At 36.8% G+C, this 22,067-nt stretch overlaps 1 protein-coding gene across 1 annotated transcript in view; it reads right to left on the reverse strand.

Moving 5' to 3' along the window:
- Positions 1-10,812, reverse strand: part of DTHD1 (death domain containing 1) — a 74,919-nt gene extending 64,107 nt beyond the window's left edge. Inside the window, exons 1-4 of the mRNA XM_007120177.3 lie at positions 10,542-10,812; positions 7,991-8,606; positions 3,851-4,181; positions 1,050-1,229 (exon numbers count right to left, since the gene is read on the reverse strand). Of these exons, the coding sequence (XP_007120239.3) occupies positions 1,050-1,229; positions 3,851-4,181; positions 7,991-8,606; positions 10,542-10,812 (1,398 nt within the window). The remainder of the gene's footprint in view (positions 1-1,049; positions 1,230-3,850; positions 4,182-7,990; positions 8,607-10,541) is intronic.
- Positions 10,813-22,067: the final 11,255 nt, after the last annotated feature.

The raw sequence follows: 22,067 nt of genomic DNA on the forward strand, positions 1-22,067 counted from the left end.
ATATATATTCTTATATTTTAATAGCAGAAGATACAAAGTATCAGCACATTTCTAAGTCAATTTCCTGAAAATTTAATAGAACATAGTTTTATACATTTTTCTCTACATTGTTGGTTGGAATCTACACTATATTAATTTATAAAAGATCACAGGATTTGGTCTTCTTTTTACAAAGTCTTTCTGAAATCTAGGTTCCTTGCTCTATGTTATAAATAACTGAGAAACACTCTTAATTGTAGGCAAAAAAATGACCTAGAAAACAAAATAGACATTTTATATAATTTCTAATTAGAACTATTGTTAGATCAAGTGATCTTCAGAAACTAGAAAAACAAGACTATATTTATTTGTCCTCTCACATAAGAATGGCTGATAAAAATAGCTAGCATGATTCCAAAATTTCAAAGTTTATGGAAAATATTCATGAATAAATTGTATATAATATGATTTCTTCCTAACTTTTCTTCTTTGCTTACCACTTATGGTAACAACTGGGAGAAATTAGGAGAGCATGAGGGAGAGTTAGGCTAGGAGGAAATATGGAGGAAATATGTCTTCTAAAATGTACGTTGATACATCATTGTACACCTTGTAAATAATGTTTGTATGTATTAAATTCTCATCCCAGAAAAGCACTGTTTGATAATTAAATATAACCAAATATTTACAATGATGAGTATTTTAATTGATTAGCCTCTCTTTTAACCATCCTCTCAGGTGGAAATCTTCAATCATACGAAAGTCCCAATGTCTGGCATTAATTCTATCATAGATACTCAACATTTGTTTTTGTCAACAGATATCATAAATAAAACAACACAAAAAATTAGCTAGAAAAAGCTTTAAAATAAGGCAGGGATTTATTTTGGAATGAGATTTAATATGCTCCAAATCATCATTATATCAATGATGACACTGTAAGTTAGGTCATTAAAAGTATAAGAATTCATTTACTGTTATATTAAATATTTGTATCTTCTCCATCCTTTTCGGATGATGTTTGATGACCCACAAAATCTAGAAGAAACTCACCAGTTTTTAATATTTACCTTTAATTGTACAAGTACTGGTGAGCTGAAAACTCCTGGAGGGTAATTTAAGGATATTCGAGAATCCATGCTTGGCTTAAGAGTAAAGCCTTTCTTTGTTACTGTAAAGGGTTCTTTCTTTAAACAAGACACAACAGAAAAGATACCCAACTTATAAACTTTCACTTCAGCACAGGTCACCTGTGTGGATTTAAGGACATTAAGACAATGACATTAAAGGACATTAATAGTACATTGCTCTGGAAGTACATGCTGTACATATTCTCTGGCTGTGGGAAAAAACAACAACAACAACAACTATATGCTGTCCCTGTAATCTCTCACAATTGAGAATTACTTCATTAACCCCAAATGGATGGTCCTTTCATGAGATGAAGTAGAAGTAGATACTAGGAGTTTCTCAAATTTGAACTACACGATAGAAAAGAGAGAAATAAATGTATTTTTAAATTTAAATTATTCCCCCCAAAAGGTAAATGGATAATGGGCAATCACATTTAGTGTTTTCACAAATATTAATTATATTTGGAATCCTATCCTCCTTTACCAGAATGGACTTGGACTTTAAATATTGGCCTTTATCCAGAAGATTTAACAATGTTTTAGGAATTCCAAGGACTGAAAATTTTCATCATTTGGGTAGTTTACACAAATCCTACAGCACCTGTACTATCAGCAAATTCTTCCTGCTGACAATTCACAATCTCTTGATAAAGCCATTTTCTCTATTTCTCTCTTCCATGCAGGGGGAGCAGATGATTGCAAAGAGACACATTTGTGTTTCTTTTTTATATAGTGACATTTAAATTTGAAATGCATATATGCAGGGACATGTTCAAGCTTTTTTATCACAAAAAAGGAATTGAGTACATAAATGAAAACAAAATTATCTACTCATATAATCACCAAAGCTTAAAATGAAGAGGAAGACTTAGAAGTAATCTGGTCTATTCATGCTTCCCTAAACACCAGCTGGGCTCCACCCAGGCATGAGAGGATAATCATGCAGACACACACACAAACATTTCAGGGACAGTAACAATGGAAAATAATCTATCATTTGAAAACTGACTAAGGAAGAGATTTCACAATATCATGTCATGAATCCATTGTTGGGAAAATTCAGGGCATGATGGATGTTCTTAATTGGCCGGAGGAAAAATGGTGAGAGGTAAAGAAGAAAGGTTTTCTGGGAACTCATTATGGTTGCCATGCAGTTAGAGTACATTTGGTAGGTTCTGGGGAAATGGAAGGGTTTTTAAGCAGGGGAGTGTCAAGAGCAGAATTCTGATGATGGTTTATCTGACTCCAGAATTAGAATTCTTAAATGTTGTATGAACCACATAAAAATTTGGAAGGAACCTAGAGTTTAAATTTTCTTGAGCTAAATGTAGGGATAACAACCATTAGAAAACTATAAAAGAAAAGTATATGCTTTTATTTTTTTCAGTAGATAATGGCTCTCTTATTTTTTTCTTTTGCATTTTCTATTTACTAATCATCTTGCATACCCATTTGGTGAAAAGCACATGTGCTATGAACTGTTTTTGTTTTTATTATGGTAGTCACATAGACGGGTCAAGATTAAAAAGCCACACGTAAGGGCAATGATAACTAGACTATTATACTTACAGACTTCCTAGACTAAATATAAAATGTTTTAGTTGCATGAATTGGCATAAATAATTAGGACAGGCTTAGTTTTCATATTCAACTGTATAACTTTGTTTGTAACTCAGAAAAGACCCAAATCAGAAGATATAAATTAAAAAGAATTGTTTGCATGTGTGGCTTTTTTTTTACATTTATTCCCTGCCCTCTTCTTCAAATAATGATAACTTATATAAAGCTGAAAAGACAAATATTTTAATTATTTAAAAATAAGTTCAGTGATCCACAGAAGAACCTTAAATTTTAACTCCCATCAACTCTATGCTAAGTTTAATAATTATGTATATATTCTTTCTTCAAAACATATGAATTTGTCACCATAGATGGCTTGAGAGTTATTATAAGAAAGTCTACCATGAAAACGATAATTTATTAACTACTAACATGTGTTTATAGACTTCCTTTTATCTTCTTAAGTGTATTTTCTCATTTAATCCTTATTACCCTATCAGGTAGACACTATTATTGTATTCATCTTTTAGATGAGAATAATTGAGTCATATCAAGGTTACATAATTTACTCAAGTTCACATAGCAGGAAAGTGTAGGAACCAAACTTCAGACCCAGCCAATCTTCTGCGACAACCCACATCCTAACTACCACATATATTGTTTTCCACATACAGACTAATAACTAGACTTAATAACTATCTCAAGGCATACACATACACACATACACACACACAAATTGTTTAGTTTTTACATATTTTCCCAACCCATGAATGATAAAAATAAAGCTAATGTCATCTGGGGATTCTAGAATTCTTAAATTTAGACAGAGGTCCATCCCATTAGAAATGTTAGTCTAAAGCTAGTCTAAGGTGTGAAGCTAATTGAACCATGATGTTGGCTTTGCTTCCCAGGCAAAAATATAGCACTTGCTGGGTCCTAGACTCAAGTTCTTCACTCCCAAATTTGACCAATAAGCTCTGCTCTTTTATCTTTATGGATAGCAAAACAGCACAAAACAAAACAAAACAAAAACACATGAATTCACCGGCATAAATCTTATCAACCCTTCCATTTTATACCAATGGAGTAATTGTATCTGTACTATGATCTGGTAGTCTGAGTAATAGTTAGAAGAGAAGTCAAACAGCAAATGTATGTGTAGTCAAGGATTTACCAACCTTGTAACTTCCTCTCATTCCTTCCAGTGAATTTGGAGTCAGGTAACTTGATTGAAGGTCTACATCAGACAGTTTCACCATGATGTCTCTGTAATTTCCCCTGTAACGTGCAGTAAATGGAATTGCAATGCATATTGGAAATGGAATTCTCTTTTCCATATCTGAGCACTCTACAGTGATAACATTGCTGACCAATTCTTCATTATCGCTCACTATTAAAGAACTCATGTTATTAATTATCCGGCATTCTAGATGTTGTAGAACATAGGATGGTGCTGTAATATAACAAGACACTTGGGTAACAGTATCATCACTCAGCACATCAAGATACCTGCAGCGGGAAAAAAGGACATCATTTTTTCAAATATTTGATTTATAGACTGTATAGTGAAATGCCTAAGAGCACAAGCTCTAGAGACACGTTGTCATGGTATGAATCCCTGCTCTCCCACTTAGTAACTCTGTGACCTTGGGCAAGATACTTAACCTCTCTATGCCTCAGTTTCCTCAACTGTTAAATAGTGATAAAATAATACCTATCTCATAGGAAGACTGAGAATTAAATGAACTATTATACAGTAAGTAATTAAAAAGCTGTGCCTGGCACATAGAAAGTACTATATATATTAAGCTATTGTACTGTTGTTATTACTAATATTATTTAAGCAGACGATTCATTCCTGTTTTGTTCACTTCAAATATAAATCTGAAGATTGATGAAGCTTCTTGATAAACCAAGTACTAGTGCCTGAATAGTCTTCTAAATTTTGAGGAAGGTATAGATATGGTACTGGAATTGTTTATTACATTTTTAAGAAAAATAGAGAAAGGTACAAAAGTACTGTGAATGTATGTTTAATCAAAGTAAATAGAAACAGAATATTTACAGTCCTCAATGAATCAATCCAAAAACTGATTTTGACAATTGGTTTTACTCTTGATTTTTGTACCATCACCTTTGCCTAAGATTTTAGAGTCTTATAGATTTGAATTCAATTTTGAGATCAGTCACTTACTATTTGTTTGACCTTTAACATCAACTATTATTATTAAAACAGCTAATATTTTAGCTCTTTCTATGTACCAGATTTTAGGCTATACATTATTTCATTCAAATCCTCACACCATGGGTATGAGGTACTACTCACCCATGGGCAGGTACTACTGTCATTACTATTTTACAGATAAAGAAACTGAAGTTTAGAAATTTTAACTTGCTGAGGATCACACAGATGGTAAGTTGTAAAATCAATAAATGAGTCCATCTATCTTTAACACAAAAGCCCAAACTTTCTAATATAATATCATACTTCCCCAAATCATTCCAAAACACTGGCTTCTTTATCCATTACAAACTGAAACGAATACCAGATCCACAATAATGTGAAGGTTGAATGAGATAAAATATTTCAACTTCTTATAATAGTGGGTTAACATAAATGAGTGTTCAATAAATGTTAGCTCTCTATATTACAACTACCAGCTTGCATTTCCCCTCCTCGCTAGTTCTCATTTCATACCAGTGAAACGATTGAAATATAAACAATGTCAAAGAGAAATAAGAGGATCTTTATAAAATGCAGCATTAATATCAAGTTCTAGAATAATCAGCTTTTAACTATTTTTCAATTAGTAAATTGAATGTTATAGTGCCCCTTAACACAGAAATCTAGAAAATATTTTGAAGTTTCAGAGAAGGTTATTTATTTATATTTACAATTCTGAACCCATAAAGTTAGAAGGAATAGAAAATTATCCAGCACATGGGTCTGTTTGAGTCTCCTCTGATCATGGTGATAATGGTATTTCAGAAAATTAGATAACATTGTTTAATATAGGATACAATGATCCAGTCTTTTTTTAAATCATCATAGCATTGCTTTATTCATAAATTACTTTAAATCTTTAATATCATAAAATAGACAGTGTTCAAATTTCCCATTGTTGTTTTTAATTAGTTTCTTTTACCTGGATCCAAATAAAAGCCACAAATTGCAGTCAGTAGAACATGTGTTTATGTCTTTTGCATTATATATGTTTCCCCTCAATTTCTTCTGTCCTTCCTTCCTCCCTCCTTTCCTCCTTCCTCCCTCCCTCTCTCCCTTCTTCCTCCCTCCCTCTCTCCCTCCTTCCTCCCTCCCTCTCTCTCTCCTTCCTCCCTCCCTCTCTCCCTCCTTCCCTTCCTCCCTCCCTCCCTCTCTCCCTTCCTTCCTTCCTTTTGGTCTTACTCTCACTCTCTTGGTCTCTTGCTCTCAGGCTGGGGGAATACTACAGATCCAGTCTTGTATAACTTCAAAAACGACTCTCTTTTGTGCCCTGGAAACCCAACTCAATACACTCTTCTTGCAAAAGACTGACAGACAAAGTAGGGCAAGGGGCCCTGTAAATGCTTCCATTTCCCCTAGACCTAATCAAATAGATCTAGTCCAGCCACTAAAGTAATCACATTGGTTTATTCTAGTGTCATTTCCCTTTGTATACACTAAGACAACTACCCTGGAAGAGATAGGCTTTTTTCAAAGCGCCCTCCAGGGAGGAATCACAGCAGATTGTGAGCTAGGTTTTGTTTATGACTCTCATCTTTCTTGTGGCATGATGGCTTCCTAGCTTGAGGAATTGCAATGAGTAGTCATCTTCTGAAACATGCAAGCCAAAGAAAATTGGTTTGCATGCCACAAAGAGGAAATCTCTAACTAGGAAACACCTAAAGGAGGTGTTAGAGGGAGTGGTTCAGCAATGACTCATTAGTTGATGCTTTGAGTCATTTCTGAATGTGAGGATATGAAGTGTTAATGTTTTTCTCAAGTGAAATGGGCAACTGCATATTGACTACTTTCATAGTTGTTTTGCAGGGACAGTAAGCCTTTCACACCAGGGGTGGGGTCTTTCACGGGTTAAATATTACTCCTGTGACACCTATAGAATTCATTAGATTTTCAGACATGCAGGGAACCTTAGAGCTAAACCAGCTCAACCTCTTCATTTTATAGATGAGACAACTAAGGTCAAAGCGAGCAAAATGATGTGCCTGAGATCATAGACTCATTCATGGTGTTGTCCTGGAAATGGTATTTTATTCTGAAAGAGCAGACACAGGATAAGTGAAGTTTGGTGGTGTGTGGAAGTGGAGAAAGTGAGGGTTGTTGGGGGTGAAATAAATCAACATACTAATATTTAGCTCAGAGTGAACATCTGCCAAGCAACAAGGTGCTAGGCCCTTTAGGTGATTTTCTCATTTGACCTTACCAAATAATCCCAGCAATAATTTCTATAAATAAGAAAATGGGGCTAAGAAATGAAACAAGTTGCCCAGGGTCACAGAACTAGTAAGTAATAAAACAGGAGATAAATTTAAGTCTGTCTGTCTCCCAAACCAATGATTTTTTTTTTTAATTCCCCATTACCTTCTAAGGGTCTTAATTTTACTGTGAAAATATGGCTTGTGAATATTTTATTTTATTTGGACAATTATGGATTATTATCCCCTTGTATAGGGGAGATAATTCACAAAATAGATCAGTCAGTTTCAACATATTTTTTTGAAGTCATGGGCTCTTTGATAATCTGGTGAAAGCTCTGGACCATCTCCAAGGAGATAAAATAGGTGTGAAAATATACATTCAATTTTAAGAACCTCCCGAAGCTTATCCATGAGCCCTCCCAGAGTCCTACAGAAACGGGCTAAGAATTTAGGATGATTTATAAATAAAATAAATATGAGAATTCATTTGAGGATATAAATAAAATAAATCTGAGGCTTGGAAATTCTCTTCTAATATTTGAATTCTGCAGTCTCCTAGTTTTTTCTTATGATAATCTAAATAGTAGTGATTTAGGAATGTGTCCATGTTCTCGACAATTGTTCATTTTAACTACTTTCTTATACAGTCAATTCTTTCTTCCTTTAAAGAAACCTTTAATATTTTTCCTGAAACTATAAGAAACAAACAATATTAGTAATAGCAGCCATAAACATTTTTATGGGAGTAATTTAAACTGAATTATTGATTTGTAATATCTTTTGGAGATCTGAAATGTAGACATAAAATTTTATTCATGTATAAATATTGTTTTATATACAAGTAGAAACACACACATAAGCAGGAATATAAAAGCACCTCTCACATTGTATTTACTTACTCCTTTTCCATGATGTTATGCTTTTGCTTTAGACTCTCTGAATCACTGGGAAGAGGACTATTCACATATTTACTAGAGATATCACATGTTGTTGAGGATGTGGTAATCTCTTCACTTTGGCTTTCTGAGGTCTCTTGAATTTCTCTTTCTCTTGTCTGGATTATGTCAAGCGTCTCTTCCCTGTTGCCATTTATGTTCTCAACAGTCATGTGTTCTATTTGTTTATCATCTTCATTTTCTGCATTATCTGGGAACATTTTGTTCTGTGACTCTTCTTGCCCTGTTACATCTCCCTTCAATGATGTATTGTTTTCTTTTCCCACTAGTTCTGAACTCCTATGTATTTTATCTTTTTTTAACTGGACCTGGTTTGTGTAATGACTTTCCTCTCCATTTGTGGGAGAAACAGTAGCTGTTTCTATGACATTTTGTTCCCCTCTTGCAGCAATGTCTGTTGCTTTGATATCTTGAATGGTGGACATTGTCTGCAGTGGAGTACATTCATCATGCATGCTGCATAAATTACACATCTCCTTTTCTTCTTTCTTTAGAAATGTAGCAGTGCTCCCCAAATATTCACTTCTTTTCATGAGGCAATCTATGAATGCAATGATTTCTACATACACATACACACAGAAACACATTAAAAAGAATAAATACAAAACTAAACCAAATTATGTTTCTCCACTGACATGTAACGAAATATGGAGAAATTACCCTAGAAATCTACAAAGACCCTTACTAGGCTTTTAAGCCTACCTCCCTTCTGAAGAAGTCATTTGCACAACTGTAATTCTTTTAACACATCTAGAAGTTGGGGATAAATTGCTTTTTAACATAGTAGAAAAGACTAAATCTAATCCCTCTTGCTTGTGAAAATGCTTTGAATATTTGCAGAAAGGTATCATGACCCCCCTCCATAAGATGCCATTCAACTGAAGTCAATATCTCCCTCAGTCATTCCTCATTTGGTATGATTCTGAGAATTGTTTTTCTTCTTTGAATGTACTATACAGTTTATCAATGATCCACAAATAATTATTCACCTAAAGTTTAGCAGAGCTCTCCAGATGAGACTTGGGTAGCAGGCATACCATAGCTACATTATTTCTGCTGATGCAGATGCTGTATTTTATTGGGTACTTTTTTGCTATTATGATTGGATTAGGTTTATACTACTTCTCCTGCTGGACTTGTGATGACTGGAAATTTTCAAATGAGTCTTTCAAAAATAGCTCTAATTATATCAATTCTCTGATTAGAACCTGGCTACTCAAGGACTAATAAACCAAGTGAAGCCTCTTTGCTCTGGTGTAAACCCTCACCGTGATCTGATCTGATATAATCTCTCACTCCATCCCCATTTCTTATTATTTTCCTATCTGTTCATTCCTCCTCTCCTCACAGCTGGGGTCACCTGATGGCTTCTTACAGGCTTAGCAACTCTGCAATCTTTAGAATTCAATTCTGAACTCAGGAATATGTAACTTAAGGCCCTATAGCTCAGTGTTTTCAAAATCATCAGTAAATCATCCTTTAACTAGTCTAGCCTTATCATTGGGCTCCAGTTCTGAAAACTTGTTTTTTTGTCTTGTATCTGAGACCCTGTCTTTATTTTGAACTCCTATTCCGGTAGCTGAGTCATCATCATTTTCCATGAATGATCATTTGTGTTGCCTAGGACCACATTCAGTTCTCTCCAGAGATTCCATTCCTGGCTATGAGATCCAGCTGATGGTCTCTAGGTCATGCTGCCTTTGGACAGATTTCCCTCATGTCCACAATCTGCCCTCTAGACTGAATTTCTTAACGTTATCTGGATTCCTGATTGATGAGACCTGCCTGCTTGCCTTGACACTACATTATTTAGAGTTAGATTTGATGATGCCACCTATCTTCTTATCTAGAGTAACTTCTTGTTGTCTGAGATCATAGACATCAGATACCATGTTCTTCCTGCCATGCTGTATTTCACATCCATAACTGGCCCTATTCCCAAGAACCTGCACCCCACTTGGTGTGTGTGGGGGGTCTAATTTCATATCACATCCCACCCCATTCTTCCCAGTGTTTTTTCAATGAACAGGTTCAAGTTCAAATAAGTCTAAAAATAGAGTGTCATACTCCAATATGAAAAAACTGCTTGTCCTGCCTCACACTAATCCTATATTTTCCTACTTCTAAGTGTTGGGTCCTACTAATAACATCTCTGCTGGAATGCTCTTTAAGGTGCCCAGTTTCTGGCTGCATAAATCCAATTCATTCCTTAAGCTTCAGGTTAGATACTGCATTTGTGCTAGTGAAATTCTCCACTCTAAAAATGGAATCTCACCTATTTCTGAAGACTTAACGCATTTCATTTTTATGTCTCTAATGGAATTAGCCTCAATGTCTCTTGCATTATTGCGCAATTGCCTTAACTGATTTCCCATGTTAAATTGTTAGTCCCTTGTGGACAGAGACTCTATCCTGGTTTTTGTATGCTCCTTAGCACTCTCACAGTGGCTACTCAATCAATATTTCTTAGAGAAAGAATAAATGAAATACTTGCCTTGTCTCCAGGTACAATGATTCTCTTTGTCAAGCAGTACATACAGCTGCTGGCAGGTGGAGTGCAGAGTCTCTGCAGTGTGTTCCAAGAGTTGGTGAAGGGCCTCACTGAGTTCTTGACCCAGAAAGACCACTGTGGCTATCCAAGTGGCCCCGCCAGCCCCTTCACAATGGTCTGTACCCAGGAGCGCCTGCTTTAGCATCAGGTTTTGTCTCCAAATCTGCTTCAATATTTGGCCTAGTTTACCTGAGCCTATGTCTTCTGTATCCATTTTATGCTCCACAGGTGGGATGTTTCCTAACAGCAAAACCTAAAGGTTTAGCAAATTCAAGCTTGGCTGTGGTTTTTTTCTTCTAAAATCTAGGAGATGATCCAACTCAGCGAGCCAAGCGCTTTCCTGCAAAGTAATAGTTTATTCAGCTTCTTGTTGACCAGTGAGAAGTTACTAGGTGACCAAAGGAGGGGCGTTCCTGCACCGTGGGTGCCACTGTGTACAGAATAGATTAACCACAGGGATGGAGTTAGCTCACACAATCCCACTTTCCATGTAAGTTTTACACTTTCGATATACTATGGAAGCCTCATATACTTTTCAAGTTTTGAGGCAACAAAATATGGATTCTGTGGTAGGATGAGGAGTATATTAATCAAAGGTGAACTCTTTTAATAATACTGCTAATAATAACTCTATATAAAACTCAAAATACTTATGAATGAACTAATATGTTGTCTGAATTGCTTCAAAATAAGCTGGGAGTGTGGGAGCAGTGTATAGATGAAATAAGATTGCCTGTATATTAAGAACTGTTGAAGCTGGATATGGTTACATGTGGGGGTCTTTACAATTCTCTTTAGTTAGCATAGAACATTTTTATAATAAAGAATTTTTAAAATATTACTCTGCTGGAGCAGAGTCTATTACCACTCTGCTCTGTTAGGTTAATCAGTACCTTCTTCTATGGCAGGTCTGCAGTGAGATCGAGATAGGTACTTGGCCTCTTTCCTCTCCGATCATTTCTCTCTAATTGGATAAAATGCTCCTCCACGAACTGAAAGCAAACCTGAAGAGTGGCTTTCTCTGAACTAGCAAGGAATCTTCACCATGTATAATTAAAATTCAGTCACAGCACGTTCTCACTGCTGCTGGCCCCTTCGTCGGCACATCGTATATGACACCATGGTGTTGCAGGACCTGATACCAGGGCGGAGGATACCTGATACCGGATACCGGGGTCCGCGGAGGAACCCAGAGCAGCCTGCTTCTTCCTCTGCAATCCCTTCCTCTCATAAGGGAGAACACGGCACTGGAGGGAGAGGGCCTTGCATTCCGGACGGGCTCATGTTCTCTCGGGGGCACTGGAATGAAATAAAAGCTCCCAAACCACAGCCCGAACCCCTCCTGCCCGCAGCCATCACCTTATCTCATCTTAAGCACTGGGCCTCTTAGAGCCACACTCAAGACACCTGAAAGAGGAGACGGGGAAACACAAACCCAGTGAATAAGGAATAGAAAACGAATGCCAGTAAATACTGCTCAAGCTGCTTGTGGTCTGCAGAGGCTGAAGGAAAAGGAAAGGAGCTGCGGTACGAAGAGGGGTGGTGAGGGTGAAGTTCGGGGTGCGGCCTCATTCTCTAGTGGAAATCTTATTTTTCAGTGACCTCTGTTCCTTTAACGCCTGAAATATATGTGTGATTCGCATTATAATGCATATGTGGCTTTAATTTGATGCCGATTCTGAAAACTTTCTGTAGCATGTGCTGTGGGCCAGGCACTCTACATGCTGGGAACTTCAGAGAGACTTCGGAGAGAGGCAGGCACCTGAAAAGATGACTAAAATCAGCTCAGACTGTGTTGAGAGCTAGAGCAGAAGTATAAATTAAGAGTATCACCAAAGCTTTGAGGAGTAAAAATTTCATTCGGATTGGAGGCCTGGGAGATGTTTAAATTAGGAGCCAAATGATGAGCAGGATTTGAGCAGGCTTGACAACAGAGGGAAGGAACATTCCAGATAGGAAATAATATCATCAAAGGCAGGGAGGCAGGAAATGGCACCATGTGATCAAAAAGGGAAAAGGATGGCTCTAGAAGAGGGTTTATAAGTCTGGGAAGTGGCAAGAGAAATAATTATGGAGAGTCAGGGGGAGAAGTTGGAATTTTGTTTGGCAGACAAAAGAGAGAAATTAAATATTTTTGAACCAAGTAAATATATAGCCAAATCTATGCTGTAGGAATGCAGATGGTTTAAATGGTAGAGACACAAGAATTAAGTGACTTGAGGGCCCATATTAGAGCAACAACAGTGAAGGCAGGGGAAGGGGATGCTTTGAGAGGGCATTCGAAGTAGAGTAACCAGAACTTGCTAAATCATCAGTTAGAGGAAAAGGAATAGAAAGCACTGAAAATCCATTCATTTATTTATTTGAGAAATATTTATTGGCTGCTGGTATAGAACTGTGCTTGGTAATGGAGTATAACTAAAAATTTTGGTTTAGGTGACTGAACAGATGGTAAACCAACTGAGTTGAGGAATTTAGAAAAAAAACCATTCAGCTTGATTGGTAGGTAATTTGACTAATTTTGGATTTGTTGTGTTTGAGATACACAGGACAATTCTTTGGAATATGTTAGAAATTTAGAAGTCGAAATAATATTGGCACATTTGAATGTCATCAGTCAATAGATAGTGAATGTATCCCTATCTGGAAATAGAAGAGATCGATGGGGAATTTACACCATGTACATTTTAAGTATTGAATGAAACTGATAATGAAATGCTGAATCACTGGACCAATATACACTTATTCCCTTCTACAGATGTGGGAAAATTCTTTCTCAGGTCAGGGGGAAAAAAAACCCAAACATTCTTCCTCAGCCTCACTGACATTTGCTATCCTCAAGTCTAAACTTGTTCTCTGTCTGGCTTCCTCAAAATATGTAATATTTGCAAAGTGAGACCTACCACAGGCCACGCTGCGTTTACTCATTAAAACAAGCATCTGCATGTTCCTACATCTTGTTTTCAATTAATTGATGTCACTAACCAAGGAAAGAACTGACATTTGCAATCAAGATTTGTGACACCCACAGAAGTTAACTACAAAAAAATCAATCTTGATGGGTTTAACATTGGATTAGCATCTTCATTGTGGCTACTCGTTATTATGACTACTAATACCTCCTTTTACTTTCTTTACTGAGAATTCTCTGCTTCCACTGACATTAAAGGAATTAGTATGCAGTCTTGAATTCACACAAAACATTATGCGGTTGAAAAGACAGCAGTTCTTCATATTAAAGCATCAAAGTGAGTAGAAAGAAAATTCCAGTAAGTAGGATAATCACTCATTTACCAGCTGAATTAATAAAACTTTGCAATAGACTGAACAGCCTATTGATGCGAGTCAGGAGGGAAGGACAATAAAGTTTCTAAGTGTAAGGAACTGGGCTACTTTCCATGGAGTTTATGGTGGGGAGCAGTGGATAAGTCAGATGTTAGCAACATTATTAGTTCTGTTACCTGCTCTTGTTATTTTCTTTGAGTTCCTGTGTAGTTTCCGACACCAGACTTTGGTGCAGTCAGCCCAGAAAAATTTTTCTCCGTTTGGTATCTCTCTTATTGAATGCCTTTTATGTTTAGAGCGAGCTCACACAACTGGATGATGAGTAGAAGAAGAATATAAAATGGTTGTTTTGTTTTTGTTTTCCCCAATAACTTATCGCACTGGGAAAATACAAATTAAATACCAGAATTCTTAATATGCATATCAATTTAAAAGTGTTTTTACATTTAACTAGACAGTATAAATAAAAGTTTGTAACAGATGAATAAAAAATAAAAAATTAAAAAATTAAAATGTTTTTAAAAAGCAGGTGGTCAAAATCAAAGTTAAGACTTCTGGTTAAACAATGTAGATTAAATACATATTCTATTGCTGCTTCCTCCTAAAACACCACTGAAGAAGATAAAGCAATATATAAACCACAAAGGACAAAGAAAATGGGTGATAATATGATGGAGAAAAGATGTCAACAAACTTTTGGAAGATCAAAAACAGATGGACAAGTTGTAAATGACCTAATTGAGTAAAGAGAGTCCCTCTATGGTGGAAAATAGGCTTGTTCTTGCCATGGAATTTCAGGAGGGCCTAGGAATTAGAGACAACCAGTAGCTCTGGAAGTGAGAATGAAGTTGGCACTGTAAACAAGTTTTGTTCCATTTCAGTTTTGGGAGCAGGTAGATACCAAAATCCCTCTCCTCTGCCCCAAGTAGCCAGGCAACAGTCTCTTTCCCACCCATTGGAAGCTAGAGATGTTCTCTATGAAAAAACTGCAGCAGAGGCAGGAGGCCTGGGCTGAGCAGAAAACCAGAAGGAAGTGCCACTGTACACATAGGGTTAAGTGAAATTCTACAATTTAAAAAAGTGAGGTCCCACTCTATTCTTCTGCTCAGCCCCAAGAACAGGGGTAAGCAAGTGTAACCTCTCAGGCAGAAGATTAGAAGTTTGTTCTCTAGAGTAACTGAATACCCCAAGAAAAAAAAACAATTCATAGTGAAACTTTTAGGGTCCCTCACCCTTCTCCCCACCCTCAATAGATTACCCTGCTCTTGTCAGATCATCAATAATGAAGCACCCAATCAGAAGCCCTATCTATGTATGTAAAGCTTCCAAAAAATGCCCCTAATGCTTCATTTTTCAGTATCGAATAGTCAAGGGGGTTAGGCATTTGAAATAAGCCTCTTATATAATGCTGAAGACTAAAGCAAACACAAATAAAGAACTTGAAAAAAGTAAAGCCAATACAGGAAAGAGAAGAAAATATCAAATAAGTCTATAATTAACACTCTTAAAGTCTAGGATATGAGAAGATAATGAGCCCACACAATAAGAAAAGATTTTCCAAAAAGAGGGAGCATTCAGAAAATGAGAAAGACCTCATAGAAAATAAAATATAACAGATTTTTTTAAGCTTGTATATGGGTAGAATGAAGCAGTTGAGGAAGTATCCCAGAGTTAAACAAAAAACAAAGAGACAATAGGGGGAAGAAAAAAGGAGGTTAAGAAATTTAATAGTTCAATCTAGGTGGTTCAATTAAAATGAGTTCTAGAAAAAGAAAACAGAAAGAAATTATCAAAGAAATAATATAAGAATATTTCCCAAACGAAGGACTTTGTATTCCAGACTGAGAAAGATCAAAACTATAGATTAAAAAAAGAAGAAGAAATCATAACTGGTCATATTATCGTGAAGAGTCAAAACATCAAGGACAAAGATCCTAATAGCCTCCAAAGAAGGAAAAAAGTTCACATTTAAATCAGAAGGCATTGGAATTTTTTTTTTAAACATCTTTATTGGAGTATAATTGCTTTACATTGTTGTGTTAGTTGCTGCTGTATAACAAAGTGAATCAGCTATACATATACATATATCCCCATATCCCCTCTCTCTTGGTCTCCCTCCCACCCTCCCTATCCCATCCCTCTAGGTGGTCACAAAGCACTGAGCTGATCTCCCTGTGCTATGCGGATGCTTCCCACTAGCTATCTATTTTACATTTGGTAGTGTATATATGTCAGTGCCACTCTCTCACTTCATCTCAGCTTGCCCTTCCCCCTCCCTGTGTCCTCAACTCCATTCTCTATGTCTGCGTCTTTATTCCTGTCCTGCCCCTAGGTTCATCAGAACCATTTTTTTTTTTTTAGATTCCATATATATGTGTTAGCATACGGTATTTGTTTTTCTCTTTCTGACTTACATCACTCTGTATGACAAACTCTATATCCATCCAGCTCGCTACAAATAACGCAATTTTGTTTCTTTTTATGGCTGAGTAACATTCCATTGTATATATGTGCCACACCTTCTTTATCCATTCATCTGTCAATGGAAATTTAGGTTGCCTCCAAGTCCCGGCTATTGAAAATAGTGCTGCAATGAACATTGTGGTACATGACTCTTTTTGAATTATGGTTTTCTCAGGGCTTATGCCCAGTAGTGGGATTACTGGGTCATATGGTAGCTCTATTTTTAATTTTTTAAGGAACCTCCATACTGTTCTCCATAGTGGCTGTATCAATGTACTTGCCCACCAACAGTGCAAGAGGGTTCCCTTTTCTCCACACCCTCTCCAGCATTTATTGTTTGTAGATTTTTTGGTGAAGGCAATTCTGACCGGTGTGAGGTGATACCTCATTGTAGTTTTGACTTGCATTTCTCTAATGATTAGTGATGTTGAGCATCCTTTCATGTGTTTGTTGGCAATCTGTATATCTTCTTTGGAGAAATGTCTATTTAGGTCTTCTGCCCATTTTTGGATTGGGTTTTTTGTTTGTTTTTTTTTTGATATTGAGCTGCATGAGCTGCTTGTATATTTTCGAGATTAATCCTTTGTCAGTTGCTCCATTTGCAAATATATTCTTCCATTCTGAGGGTTGTCTTTTCATCTTGTTTAGGGTTTCCTTTGCTGTGCAAAACCTTTTAAGTTTCATTAGGTCCCATTTGGTTATTTCTGGTTTCATTTCCATTTCTCTAGGAGGTGGGTCAAAAAGGATCTTGCTGTGATTTATGTCATACAGTGTTCTGCCTATGTTTTCCTCTAAGAGTCTTATAGTGTACAGCCTTACATTTAGGTCTTTAATCCATTTGGATTTTATTTTTGTGTATGGTGTTAGGGACTGTTCTAATTTCATTCTTTTATGTGTAGCTGTCCATTTTTCCCAGAACCACTTATTGAAGAGGCGGTCTTTTCTCCATTATATATTCTTGCCTCCTTTATCAAAGATAAGGTGACCATATGTGCTTGGTTTATCTCTGGGCTTTCTATCCTATTCCATTGATCTATACTTCTGTTTTTGTGCCAGTACCATACTGTCTTGATTACTGCAGCTTTGTTGTATAGTCTGAAGTCAGGGACCCTGATTCCTCCAGCTCCATTTTTCTTCCTCAAGATTGCTTTGGCTATTCAGGGTCTTTTGTGTTTCCATACAAATTGTGAATTTTTTTTTCCTAGTTCTGTGAAAAATGCCATTGGTAATTTGATAGGGATTGCAATAAATCTGTAGATTGCTTTGGGTAGTAGAGTCATTTTCACAATGTTGATTCTTCCAATCCAAGAACATGGTATATCTCTCCATCTGTTTGTATTTTCTTTAATTTCTTTCATCAGTGTCTTATAGTTTTCTGCATATGGGATTTTTGTCCTGTTAGGTAGGTTTATTCCTAGGTGTTTTATTCTTTTTGTTGCAATGGTAAATGGGAGTGTTTCCCTGATTTCACTTTCAGATTTTTTATCTTTAGTGTATGGGAATGCAAAAGATTTCTGTGCATTAATTTTGTATCCTACTACTTTACCAAATTCATTGATTAGCTCTAGGAGTTTTCTGGTAGCATCTTTAAGATTCTCTATGTATAGTATCATGTCATCTGCAAACAGTGACAGCTTTATTTCTTCTTTGCCGATTTGGATTCCTTTTATTTCTTTTCTTCTATGATTGCTGTGGATAAAACTTCCAAAACTATGTTGGATGATAGTGGTGAGAGTGAACAACCTTGTCTTGTTCCTGATCTTAGACGAAATGGTTTCAGTTTTTCACCATTGAAAACAATGGTGGCTCTGGGTTTGTCATATATGGCTTTTATTACATTGAGGTAAGTTCCCTCTATGCCTACTTTCTGGAGGGTTTTTATCATAAATGTGTGTTGAATTTTGTCAAAAGCTTTTCTGCATCTTTTGAGATGATAATTTGATTTTTATCCTTCAATTTTTTAATATGGTGTATCACATTGATTGATTTGCATATATTGAAGAATCCTTGCATTCCTGGAATAAAGCCTACTTGAACATGGTGTATGATCCTTTTAATGTGCTGTTGGATTCTCTTTGCTAGTATTTTGTTGAAGATTTTTGCATCTATATTGATCAGTGATATTGGCCTGTAGATTTCTTTTTTTGTAACAACTTTGTCTTGTTTTGGTATCAGGGTAATGGTGGCCTTGTAGAATGAGTTTGGGAGTGTTCCTCCCTGTGCTATATTTTGGAAGAATTTGAGAAGGATAGGTGTTAACTCTTCTCTAAATGTTTGAGAGAATTCGCCTCTGGAGCCATCTGGTCTTGGGCTTTTGTTTTTTGGAAGATTTTTAATCACAGTTTCAATTTCAGTGCTTGTGATTGGTCAGTTTATATTTCCTATTTCTTCCTGATTCAGTCTCGGAAGGTTGTGCTTTTCTAAGAATTTGTCCACATCTTCCAGGTGTCCATTTTATTGGCATATAGTTGCTTGTAGTAATCTCTCATGATCCTCTGTATTTCTGCCATGTCAATTGTTCTCCTTTTTTCGTTTCTAATTCTGTTGATTTGAGTCTTTTTCATTTTTTTCTTGCTGAGCCTGGCTAATGGTTTACCAATTTTATTTATCTTTTCCAAGAATCAGCTTTTAGTTTGATTGATCTTAGCTATCATTTCCTTCATTTCTTTTTCATTTATTTCTGATCTAATCTTTATGATTTCTTTCCTTCTGCTAACTTTGGGATATTTTTGTTCTTCTTTCTCTGATTGCTTTAGGTGCAAGGTTAGGTAGTTTATTTGAGGTGTTTCTTGTTTCTTGAGGTAGGACTGTGTTGCTATACACTTCCCTCTTAGAACTGCTTTTGCTGCAGGATGCAGGTTCGTAGTTCCCGTTGTTTTTGCTGTCTGCCCCCAGTGGGTAAGGTTAATTCAGTGGATTTTGTAGGCTTCCTGGTGGAGGGGACTGGTGCCTGTGTTCTGGTGGTTGAGGCTAGATCTGGTCTTTCTGGTGGGCAGGACCACATCCAGTGGTGTGTTTTGGGGTGTCTGTGAACTTAGTATGATTTTAGGCAACCTGTCTGCTAATGGGTGGGGTTGTTTTCCTGTCTTACAAGTTGTTTGTCATGGGGTCTCCAGCACTGGAGGTTGCTGTTCATTGAATGGAGCTCGGTTTTAGCGTTGAGAAGGAGATCTCTGGGAGAGCTCTTGCCGATTGATACTACATGGGGCCCGGAGGTCTCTGGTGGTCTAATGTCCTGAACTCGGCTCTCCCACCTCAGAGGCTCAGGCCTGACACCTGGTTGGAACACCAATACCCTGTCAGCCACATGGCTCAACTTGGTGTGAGGGATGCTTTCCAGTGAATTAAGGTGTGAAAAAGACACAAGACATAAATACCAAAGGTGTTGCATGTGCTGCCAACTTTCTGGTTCCACAGAGTCCGAGCCTGCGGCGCTGGCATTGAACTTCTTAAAAGTAACACTCAGGCCTAGAAAATAATAGAATTGTGACATCAGTATTCTGAGATTTCCCTCTTTCAAATTCAGAATTCTGTTTTCCCCAAAGTATCATTCAAGTGTGCAGGGACAGAAAAAAGAAATGGTAATTATGTGATGGGATGCAGGTATCAGCTAAGGATATGGTGGTAATCATATCGCAATATAAAAGTATATCAAATCAACACATTGTACACCTTAAACTTACACAATGTTATATGTCAGTTATGCTTCAGTAAGCTGAGAAAAAAAGAGTAAAATATTATTTTTAAAAGGGTGCAGGGAGAGAAAGGGCATTTTCAGGTATGCAAATATCAAAAAATTTGTCTCCTGTGTATCTTTTCTTGGGAAGCGACTAAGGGATCTAGCTTTGCCAAAAGTAATGCAGTAACACAAGAAAAAATTCAGAAAATAGAAAATCCAGCTAAGAAGAGAAGTAAATCAATGCATAAAATGAAGTCCAGACTGCAGCCATCATCTGAGCAGTCCAGGAAGCTTCCTGAAGTGGCAGATGTGGAGCTGAAGAACCATCTGATGTTTTAACCATTTTGAGAAGTCTTGCAGCTCTTAGAGAATTTGGGGGAGGAATTATTGATAAAGAGCAAATGAAAAAAATGAGACAATCAATAAAAGTAAATTCTAAAAAAAATGGATATATAACCAGAGTGAACTGCTTAGCTCTGCTACGAATAATATTTACATAGTCATAATACATAAAATATCTATAATTAATTTAATTAAAACTGGTGATATAAATACATTACCAGGATAGGTACAGAAGGCATGGATGTGGAGAATGAGTATTGTAGGGTGGATATGAGAGCAAAAGCCTTATTTCTACAGGAGGAAGTCAGTATTTAAAAGTAAATCAAATATTTCAATATAAAAGGAAATTAATATTCAGGAATCTGGAGGTAAGTTCCAAGAAGAAACTGCTAAAAAAAAAATTGAGTATGATTGCCTCTAGGAAAAGATGTGGAAAAGAGAAAAGCAACTCCTGACCTGTAGAAGCAAGGCCAGTACTACCAGTGAGGCCTTGGTGTTGCTGTGGGCTGGCCTGACACACAGCTAAGCCTTAGTGTTTTCCTGTTGAACAAAAGAATTTCACAGAACATCAATACCAGGCAAGGTTACTCTGTAACTATGATGGATCAAGGCAAAATAAAGACCATTCTATTATCAGGTCTAAACCCAGGTAAGACATGAGTATTATGCAAACCACAAAATACTAAACATCTCCAGATTCCAACTAATATGAGTGAGGTCTGCTTCTTACCAACTCTAACTTGAGCATGTTTCTAGTCTTCCATCCCTATAGGTAAGATTTATTGAGATACCCAATCATAGCATCGTCCCCACTTTTAAACAGCATCTATCTAATCCAGGGTAGGAAACTTTCCCAAAATCTCACCACCAAAGCCCAATCCTATAATAGTAAGTCCCTTTTAACACCATTTAACTGAGGTTCCCCATGGTGTGAGTTCTCCCTCACTGAAATGAGTAATAAGCCCTACCTGTTAAATTACAGGTGTGCTCCTGGTGGCCTTTGGCTGGAGGGCATTGGCAGATCCTTGGGTACTTGGGTTGGAAGGAGGGCAAGGGGCAAGGATATGTCGCTTCTCCTCAAAGTGTTGTCATATTATTTTATTTTTTAAAAAAATCTATCTGTATATGTATGTATTACTTTGAGATAAACTAAATTCACATATTTAAAAAGAACTGAGGCCCAATGTTACATTTACTACAGGTCCTTTGGCAGTGATGTTAAAGTTGACATAACATCGTCATATTAAATGGGTTACTTCAGAACAGTTAACACATATTCTATTGACTTTATAATGAGTAATTTATCATTGAAAATGCCTGGAATTCAGTAGCAAGTGTTCAAGAATGAACTTAGGTTAGAAGCAGTCAAATGGGCTGGACCTGATATTCAAACAGAGGTGGAATAATTACCACCTGGTAACGGCCCGATATCAAATACTTCATCTAGAGCACAGCGCTCCTGATATAACAGAAGGTCAACAAATATTTGATGACTAAGATAATGATGAAATGTAATAAACAACCCACAAGTTCTTCTTTAAAAATCATCATAGGGACTTCCCTGGTGGCACAGTGGTTAGGAATCTACCTGCCAATGCAGGGGACACGGGTTCGATCCCTGGTCCGGGAAGATCCTACATGCTGTGGAGCAACTAAGCCCGTGCATCACAACTGCTGAGCCTGCACTCTAGAGCGTGCGC

This window comes from Physeter macrocephalus, chromosome 7, assembly GCF_002837175.3.
Source record: "Physeter macrocephalus isolate SW-GA chromosome 7, ASM283717v5, whole genome shotgun sequence".
Taxonomy (NCBI): domain Eukaryota; kingdom Metazoa; phylum Chordata; class Mammalia; order Artiodactyla; family Physeteridae; genus Physeter; species Physeter macrocephalus.